The sequence below is a fragment of the Myiozetetes cayanensis genome, unplaced genomic scaffold (genome assembly GCF_022539395.1).
Source record: "Myiozetetes cayanensis isolate MyiCay16 unplaced genomic scaffold, myiCay2020 scf1, whole genome shotgun sequence".
NCBI lineage: Eukaryota > Metazoa > Chordata > Aves > Passeriformes > Tyrannidae > Myiozetetes > Myiozetetes cayanensis.
The window spans coordinates 10,094,831-10,104,708 of NW_026086604.1; the positions used below are offsets into that span (position 1 = coordinate 10,094,831).

General features: G+C 44.7%; 1 protein-coding gene across 18 annotated transcripts in view; it reads left to right on the top strand.

Annotated features, from left to right (window-relative positions):
• The window catches only part of MTSS1 (MTSS I-BAR domain containing 1), a 127,322-nt gene extending 118,158 nt beyond the window's left edge, over positions 1–9,164 (top strand). For 6 of the 18 annotated variants that reach the window (XM_050313956.1, XM_050313997.1, XM_050314029.1 and 3 more), the window contains 4 exons: positions 899–1,018; positions 4,276–4,443; positions 4,802–4,964; positions 6,204–9,164. In XM_050313956.1, the coding sequence (XP_050169913.1) occupies positions 899–1,018; positions 4,276–4,443; positions 4,802–4,964; positions 6,204–6,895 (1,143 nt within the window). In that variant the 3' untranslated portion in view covers positions 6,896–9,164. Of the gene's footprint in view, positions 1–898; positions 1,019–2,010; positions 2,206–4,275; positions 4,444–4,801; positions 4,965–6,203 lie in introns of all 18 variants that reach the window. The other 12 variants (XM_050313921.1, XM_050313963.1, XM_050313938.1 and 9 more) reach the window with 4 other exon arrangements.
• The last annotated feature ends 714 nt before the right edge of the window (positions 9,165–9,878 follow it).

Consider the following 9,878-nt stretch of genomic DNA (forward strand, 5'->3'; position numbering starts at 1 on the left):
GTCTTAAGCAGCAAACGTGCATAAAGGCATCCGCTGAAAATTGGAGAAGTTCCTACCTAGGAGCAAAATTTTTGATACGTTCAATGGACGCTTCATGTCCTGCATTTTCCTTTGCTCTCCATCCAAGCCCCTGGTATTTTCTGGCTCTGCTCTTAAGAGAAAGCAGGTGGCAAGCACATGCCACCACTTGTGCACACAGCAGAGCACATGTACCTTCACACTGGCTGCTGGGCAGGAAGGTTTGAGTGAGAGTGCATTTGGTGTATGCATCCTACCTGCAGAGGCACATGCATACAGGTCATGCACTTTGGAAACCTCCAGTTTGGTAAGTATTACTTCTTTCTCTGTTCCATAATATTTGAACTCGGATGAGCTTTTCACAAGCACTTTTGCAGATCAGAATATCCAAGAACTTGTGAATGTAAGTGATGTTTGCTACTCCATGTTTTAAATCTAAACTTTGTGTCTTTGAAGTACTGATGATCTGCTTTCCTGTATAAATCAGTTGTCTCAGTATACTGCATGTTTGGACCACAGGTGCCCTCAGCTCCCTCAGCTTCTTGCTCTGAGACAGCTAACAGAATTGAGACGCTGAAATTGCAATGAGGAGTTGAGATCACTGCCTCAGTTTCCTCATTCCTAAGCAGTGTGGCAAGTTCTTGCATTAAGCAAGTGGCTTATTCTGTTTCTCATAGATTTCCTGAACATTAGCAATGGTTTTGAGCAGTTTCTAATTAATTTTTAAAACCCTAACCCTTTGCTTCTCTCATCCCTCCCTCTCTCCTGTGTGTCTCTGTGTATGTGCTTTTTGTCTTTTTCTTTCTGTTTGTGATTTTTTTTCCTTTTCTGGTGGCTTGTGTCTCCTTTCCCTGCGTTGCGGTGCTGTTTTACGCTGCAGAATTCGTCCAGCTCTGCCTCTTCAGAAGCCTCTGAAACCTGCCAGTCAGTGAGCGAGTGCAGTTCCCCCACCTCAGTCAGCTCAGGCTCCACCATGGGGGCTTGGGCCTCCACAGATAAGGTGAAAAACTTCATCTCCAAGACATACAAACCTACTAGCTCGTTATCCAAACCCTGCAACACTGGACAAAAAAACGATGCATGGGATGCAGCCAGGATTCCTCTTTGTGAAGATGAGAATAGGAACTGTTGCACTCTCCTTTAGGAATTAATCTGTTTGAATAGACCACACTTGACTTTAAACTAGCTTATAGGAGAAGCTACAAATTGGGCATTTTACAGAAGCAGTTTTCCAAGAAAAGCTCATTGTCCACCTTTTCTACTCGAAGAGATTCTGGAACACTGCCCAAACCCAGCTGGTTGCCTGACAAAAGCTTCTTGCCCAGGTTGTGCTGTTTGTGGCTTTTCCCCTCTCTCCCATTAGGTAGCACACATTACACTAATTGGGATTGGGTTTTGACCAAAAGGGAAAACAAAACACACACTGTTGAAATGAATTAGGTGGGATACATTCTGAACTGGGGGAGGAAGTGAGAGCAGTCTCCATTCTCATCTGGTAAATCCTTGCTGTTGGTTTTTTGTTCTTTTTTCTTCCATATCATCACACAGTCAGAACATGCTATGTTAGAAGGCTGTATGCTTTTCCTCTCTGTCCAGCTACATAGACTAAATGCCAGCAATGCAAATACCTCCAGGATTGGAAAAGTTTTGTTCTATGTCCTCAGTCTGCAGGGTTCCTAAATTGCAAAGGCTTTTTCACAGTGTACTACTTCCATGGACAGAAGGCAAAGCTGCTCAGCCGGGAGACAATGACCACTAGATTGGTGCCTGAAATTTGTTATACCAGATAACAATTTTCAAGCAATCTCACTTCTGAACCAAACATTGTGTCAATTTTCTGGTTTTTATTTGCAGCAGAGTTAAGAGTTTTCTTTCTTTTGTTTTAAGATACAGAAATTTTCTCCCTACAACATCAGTCACAGTGTATTTTCGTATTCATTCTGTTTATATTAATTTCTCTGTTTTTGTTTTTTTTATTTGTTTCGTTTCCAGTTGTCTAATGGGTTTTATCACTGTAGTTTATCAAGTGACCCATCCGTAGCTTCAGTTGGTGCAGGTCCTTTCCCTCATTTCCCGCCTGTCTCCCGCGCGTGGACTCGGGCTCCCTCAGCCCTCCTTCCAGACTACGTTCATTATTACACCATTGGGCCAGGCATGTTTCCATCATCTAAGATCCCTAGCTGGAAGGTTTGTGTTCCTTTTGTTGTGGCAGTCCTCACCTCCTCATACCAACAGCATGCACACGGCAGTTGTTGCTACCTTTCGGTCCATGTAATTACTGGTTGATTTGCTCTGTTTGATATCACTCTGAATGGGCACTGCATGGGGAAAATCGGAGAGCTGAATTCCAGTAGGGGGTATTTCTCAATGATCTTGTCTGTTCTGGCAATGACTGAAGCATATTAAAGCTGACAACACCTAGGTAGGAAGGAATAGTTTAACTCTGGAACATTGGTGAAAGTCCTCTGGGCTCTATTCAGCGAGAAAAGCTTGTTTAGCACTGTCAGAGTGCTCACTTGAGCAGGGAAAGGCAGGCTCTGCCTCCAGTTGGCTTAGTTTAGTGAGGCCACATTGAAGACACCAGTGTTCTCCCTGTGGTGGCTGTGCTGGGCCCCCACCTTGGCCATGGGCAGGCACACTCCGAGATCCAGCTGGAGTGGTTTAAGAAGGTGCTTGGCACCAGGTAAACCCAAGTGGTGACCAAAGTTGTCCCAGCTTTACTGCCACAGACTGGCAGTGCTCACCCAGCTCGTTTTGCTCTCTTGAAAAAGACTGCAGTAACTTCTTTTGATTGCTCCAGCTGGATCTGCAGGGATTTTCCTTGGCACTAAAACATCTCTGCTCTACCAGAGCCTTGACTTTCATCCTTGCCAGGTGATTTAGCTGGGAGACTCTGCCCCAGAGCAAGGAGATAAGGTCTCTTGTCTGTTGCCCTGAATCCTCACAAGGCTGATGTGCAGATGACAGTAGCTATGCAGGATTTAAGTGCCTGTGTAATACTGCATATACACCAGAGGACCTGCTTATGCATCTAAATTGAGATATCTTGTTACAGATCCCCCTAATCTCTCTCTCCAACAGCTGGAGACTGATGAGATACACACAGGGTGGCCACAGTGGTCCTGGGGTTTCAGGGTCATTAGTTTTGCCTGTGCTAGAAGCACTCTGCCAGTATATTTGATAGCAAAACACTTAGAGCAGAGACACAGTAGTTAAGGTAAAGCAGAGTTTCATATGTGTTAATAAAACCAAAATACCTGTCTGTACAAAGGGGTCTGTCAGTTCAGCTGCCGTGCACTTCTCATACCTTGGACTGAGACACATCAGTAAAAATCCATAGTGTGGTCTTGGCCCATCGTTAATTGTGAATTAATTGGAAGGCTGTGGAAAGCTGCCCAGCAGGCAGCTGGGGGGGTGTGGGACCCGTTCTCATGCACAAGTTGTTTCTTTTATTTTTAAAGCAGCCCCTGTCTCAGTAAACTCTGTTAGGATTGGGATTGCCCTTGTGGCAGATGGTGTTTGGGGAGCTACTGCTTAGCAGTGGTTCTGCCTCCCAGCACAGGACACAGATCAGTCCTGCTCTTTGTGTGCCACGTGTGGGTTCTGGACACCCTCAGGACTTTGCGTAATAGAGCCCTGAGTGAATACAGTCTTTGCTGAGGAATTTCTGTTTCAAATTTAGCAAGAGTAGTTCAGAATGAAGTTAGCCTTTCCTCGGTACAGATCATCATTACAAACTCGATTTCAACTAAACTGAGAGATTACTCAGAGTAACTTGTTCCTCTAATGTGTATCAAAAATCTGTTCAAGCCTAATTTTTCAGAAATGAAGACGTGCATAACAGCACGTAATACTGGAATTTGTGTACATTTAGAGCAGTTACATCGTTGATTGGACATGCATGTGTATTTTCTGCTATGTGCAAGTGATTTTTGTACTTGAAATTCTGAAAATATAGGCTTTACCACAATGGAATTCCATTTAGATTTAGACTGTAGTATCAAAATGTTGAATATTTTCATACAAGAACATTTAGCTAGAATAGGAAATATAGATTCCCTTTAATAAAGGAAATAGGTTTTATAAATGAGGATTTTTAATATCCTTAAAATTAATTTACTCCTCACGTGATTCAGAAAGGCATATCCAGTTTGGTACATGATCTGGTCCACTAAAATTGTCCTTTTGCATAGTTTTGCGTGAGACTGAAGCGCAGTTACTGATGGAAGCTGTTCCCTAACGAGTGCGTTTCCTTAGGACTGGGCCAAGCCAGGCCCGTACGACCAGCCCATGGTGAACACGTTGCAGCGTCGCAAAGAGAAGCAAAGAGAACCAGACCTCAACGGAGGAGCTCAGAGCGGAGCCCCTGTGACCCCCGAGGAGGTCCAGAGGCCTCGGAGCATGACGGTCTCAGCTGCCACAAGGGTGAAGCTCTCATTTCAAATTCAGTGTTTGGTGCAAGGGAAATGGATGTGCTGGCTCCTGCCGGTGCTTTTTCGATGTGCTTTATGCTGGCACATGTTCACCCAGGAAGGGGTACTGGTGTGGTGCTGGTGTGGTCGGTGGGAATCCTGTGGCCATGAGGGAATACACGGTTGGGTGTTGGCTTTTGTAGGGCAACGTCCTCCAAAGAGATGTCTGTTTCTAAGCCCAGGTAAATGGTTGGGCACAGTCTGTTGAGTTGTGAGGGTGACAAGGTCTGCTGGGGAGGAGGGGCAGCTAAACATGGGTGATGGTGACAGACCCTTCTAGGCATAACGAGTCTCTTTCCATGTGTAAGCAGCAGGGTGAGGAGATGGAGGCCTGCGAGGAGCTGGCACTGGCTCTGTCGAGGGGGCTGCAGCTGGACACCCAGAGGAGCAGTCGGGATTCCTTGCAGTGCTCCAGTGGCTACAGCACCCAGACAACAACTCCGTGCTGTTCAGAGGACACGATCCCATCTCAAGGTACCCATCTAAGAGATGTTCCTTTTTAGAGCATTCCCACCTGGCCATCATACACTCACCCCATGGTCCCAAGGAGCTCTAGTCTGGCAGCTGTTACTGCCTTTGTCATCAGCTGGGGAGAAAGGCTGAACAATTCCGCTGTGAAGTTTTTTCCGGCTTGAAATGCAGCCTGGATTTATTAACTACAAGAAACCTGGATTGCTTCATAGTGTACTGAATGATTGTATTTTCTTGTGCATTACTCAAATGAGTTTCAGGTTAAGGATGCCACCATTTTAAAGAAGATCCTGAAATTGTATTTCATAGTTTGAGTGGAATGACACTGGTACTGTATCATACACTTCTTGTGCTAGTAGTGTCCTTTCTGAGCTATTGTCTCAGCAAATACACACTCACGAGATTTGCTTTCGTGTTCCATCAGCACTCTGAATCTGCTCTTGGTTTCCCTTTGTGACCCTTTATTTCCTGCCTAAACAGAAATTTTGTAATTGTAAAAAGAATCCATTGGAGACTGTAATTTGGGCGTATCTGGGAGGCTGCAGTAAGGTGTTGGGTTTTGTACCCTGTTTCAGAACCAGCAGCAACCTGGGAGGGAAGGAGTTTGGTGTTTGCAGTTCAAACCTTCCTTGTTTGCTCAGCTGCAGTGGTTGTGCTGTGCAGTCACAGGAGGCAGCAGGGCTTGTGGAGGACCAAGCTTGGCTCAGCATTTATGTGAAAGGGAAGGAACCTCATGCAATTATTAAAGCTGAGGCTGAGTTTTCAGAGCTGACAGCTGGGATTTACTTCGTAAAATAAGCAAATTTGCTGCTGAAATCAGGGGTACATGGTCCCCTGAGCCCCACTTGCCTAATCGAAAGTACATTTTATAGGTATTTCTATCTCCAAGTGGTGGTATAGGGCTTGTAGGATGCTGGTTTTGGTGTGTTCATGTTGGCAACAAATACTGAGTCTTCGTTACTTAATTAGTTTGGAGAAGGGACTGTGTACAGTTCTCATTCTCTTTCACAAGAGCCCTGGGCACCCTGCAGCTGTAGGGTCATTCTGCTGTGGTGCTTTCAGTCACACCGTGTGTGGATCTTGGCCACAGGAACTTCAGGCTTTCTTCCTCCTAAAGGTGAAACCACTCCTAACTCTCATTGATCCCCAGGCTTTTTTGGTTATATATACACACTTCAGACTTTACTGACGTGACTCAGCTCTCTGCTCCAGCGTGTTCCTAACTCTGTCTTTTGGCATCAGTTTCAGATTATGATTATTTCTCTGTGAGTGGTGACCAGGAGGCAGAACAACAAGAGTTTGACAAATCTTCCACCATCCCAAGAAACAGTGACATTAGCCAGTCCTATCGCAGAATGTTTCAAACCAAGCGTCCTGCTTCCACCGCAGGTCTGCCAACCACGCTGGGACCGGTCATCGTCACCCCCGGCGTCGCCACCATCCGGCGGACCCCTTCCACCAAGCCTTCCGTCAGGCGCGGCACCATCGGGGGAGGGCCCATTCCCATCAAGACGCCCGTGATCCCTGTCAAAACGCCGACTGTCCCCGACATCCCGGGCGGACTGCCTGGCGCCCTCGCTGGGACGGAAGAGTGTCCCGAGCAAAGCCCGGAGTCTCCGGCAGCAGGAGAAGGGGGGCAAGGTGTGACCAGCGTGCCCTCGTGGAGCGGGCAGGCGTCCGTCAACCCTCCGTCGTCCGGCCAGAAACTGAGCGTTGCTGAGGAGCAGAGGCAGGTGGTTCCCGAGAGCGAGGGGGAGGAAAGCGAGCGGGATGGGGCCGGCACCCTGGCGCCTGTGGGGCAGGCGGAGCTGGATCCCGGGGAGCTGAGCCCTGGGGACGCCCCGCAGGGGGAGGATATGCTGAACGCCATCCGGCGCGGCGTCAAGCTGAAGAAGACGACCACGAATGATCGCTCAGCACCTCGTATTTCCTAGGAGTGAGGAAACTGCCAGAGTACCAGACGCCGAGGAGGAACTGTGAGGAAACCAATTTGTCTCTATCCATTCCAATCTGTAATCAGTGATTTTTTTTTTTTAAGATACTCGGTAACAGACAGTCTGAAAGTACTCTAAACGAGAAAATAAATGAAAGAGCATAGTAAGGCATAATCTTCACTGGTGTTTTAATTTGTAAATATCAATGATTTTGTTTCTTGCATATTTTTGATCTAAGTTACACTTTTAATTTTTTCTGAAGGTGCCAAATCCCATTTACCTTTTTTATAACTCTCTTTGTAAAGTTTTAAATCATAGGAGAAAAAAAAATGTCGAGTAGTTAACTTCAGAAAGGGATTTAATGAAAATTTGGCTTTTTTGCAAGCTTTTGTAGAGCTCCTTGTAGTAGTGAGGTTAAAAAAAGACAAAACAGTGGGACTTACTACAATTTAAGTCAAGCTGTAAGGAACAGATCTTCATTTAAGTATTAAAAAAAGAAAAGTTTGACAAGGAAGAATAAAAATTGACAATAAAAGCAATATATAATGCAAGAAAGAAACCTGCAGTTGGTAGAGTTATTGGGGGGTAGTGGGGGGAGGGAGATGCCATCAAAATAGCAGATGCTGTTGCACAAAAGTAGCCTAGTAGGATGGATTACTAGTAGCTTCATGGTAAATGCATCAGAATAAGCCATATTGGATTGCAGTGTTTTGTTTCTGTAGGGTGTTTTAAGACTGGGTTTTTCCACATTTCTTTTTTGACTGCACAGCAGCAACTCTCAGTCACATGCATGCAGCCTTTACTGTGTAGGCTTGGTTCTTCCACCTTCACGTTTCGTTCCACTCATCCTTCCGCTGAATACAAACAAGGACAACAGGCTTAAGGCAGTTACAAATGTGAAAACACTTTTAAAATGCAAGCAGGGAGTTCTTAGATATTATCAAAATGCCTTTTTCTGACTGTGCCCAGCAGGCTGGGCACCTTGGAAAGCCCAACTATTTTGAGAAAACACTTAAAAATTGACAGGGGTAACCAGCTAGTGATCTAATAAACAGCGAATGTTTCTTTCCAATACAGGGGCTTGTTTTTCTTAACTTCTTTTAAATGGCAGTTGATTGGCTTTTCTTAAACACCGAAAAGAAAAGGGGTGAGGGGTGGGGGGTAGGGAGAGATACTGTTTTTTTGATAATACTGGGAGTCTGACCACTATATTCTCTTTTTTTGTACTTTAAGTCATGTTTTTTGGAACGCTATTGATAGAATCATTAAGAGTTGGATTTTTTCCTTAAAGTAAAAGCAAGTTATTGCTGCAATACCCGTCTCCTAAAGCCAACAGAAATATGCAGGCCCCTTGGCATGACACGTTCCCATCAGACAATCCAGAAGGATGCTGTCTGCCCACCCACAGCAGACCCACGTGTGGATGGACACCAGACTTGCAGATCCGGGATTGTTTAAAAATGCACCAAATAATACAAATAAGGGTCTGGTTTCCACCACATGCTCTGCAGATTTCTGTTGGCTCTAGATTTGCCTACATGACCTCTTATGCTTTAATACATAACTGCATTGGATGTGAAACTTCTAGTAACTGTGTAGTCACTGTGTTCTATATGACATTTTACACTGCTGTGCTTGCTAACCTTTTTTTTTTTTGTTATGGCTTAAAAGCAAAAAGGAAAAAAAAAAGCATGATTCTTAGAAAATATTAAACCTTCCTTTCTTTGAAAAACAAGCTCCTTATTACAGAATATAATAAACAGTAGTGCCTGTGGTGTAGCCCACCAATCTTGATACAGTAGCTGATGCATTGTGCAAATGAGGCTTTGAGATGGTTTTTGCATAAACAAAAACTGCTAGGAGATAATCTCAATAGTTAAAAGTGTTATTTAAACCTTTGAAATAAATGGATGTAACTGTACCCAAGTACAGCTTTTCACTTGTTTAGTTCTTAAACGTTAGTATAATCAGTAAAATTTAATATAAAATGTTGCCAAATTCAATGTAGAAAGAATGTGACAAAACACTTTGGATAGTTCTATTGTTTGTGTTTTTGCATATTGTAAAAGCAGTGTCACAGCTAAAAAATAAAATGTTTCTAATGGTAAATTATTGTGGTTTAGTTGCTAGTTTGTACTGAGAGTTGACCTCTCCCTGTGCAGTTTTTTGTTCTAAACTGGTATAAATAATTGCTGTAAGTGTGTCTCCCTTCTACATTGTAATGATTGCTTAAGCCTACATTATAAATAAAGAACTGCTGAAAAACTTCTGTACTTTGGTTCTTGAAGACTTTCTGCTTCCAGACCATTGGATATCAATGGTGCCCTTCCTCAGACTTCTCAGGATCACGCAGGTTCCATCTGCGTGTAATAGAAGCAACAGAGAATTAAAAAAAAAAGTAAATAAAATTGCATATAGCTGTGTTTTACTGATGTGCACTGACAGGGCAGTAGCAGAACAGAAGTGCATGCTACCAGTGAAAATTCCAGTGAAATAGAAACTGATGACATTTCTCTGCACCTCACTGTTCTTACCTGACCAGGAAGCACAGATAACTCTGCATGTTTGTGCATCCGCTTCAGTGCTGGACCTCAATTCCTTATGCCAGAGGAGGGAAATTGGTGCTGTCAACACTGCCCATGCTACAGCCAGAATTCATCAAACACACCACCAGCACCATCTCCCACGGGCCTCCAAGTGACAGAAGACACTTTTGTATTAACTTTTCCCAGCAACAAAGGCAGTGGGGAGCACGCTGGCTCCTCTTGCAGCTGCCACACAGCGACCCAGTTTACTTCCATGCCACTGTGATGGGTTCGTTTTTGCCTAAAGGTTTCCATTTGTCACTGTGTTGGGTTTGTGTGGCCAGGTTTTGGTTGCAGGGGTCTACAGGGCTGGCTTCTCTGAGGAGCTGCCAGAAGTTTCCCCCGTGTCCGACAGAGCCAATGCCAGCCGGATCCAGGACAGACCCACTGCTGGCCAA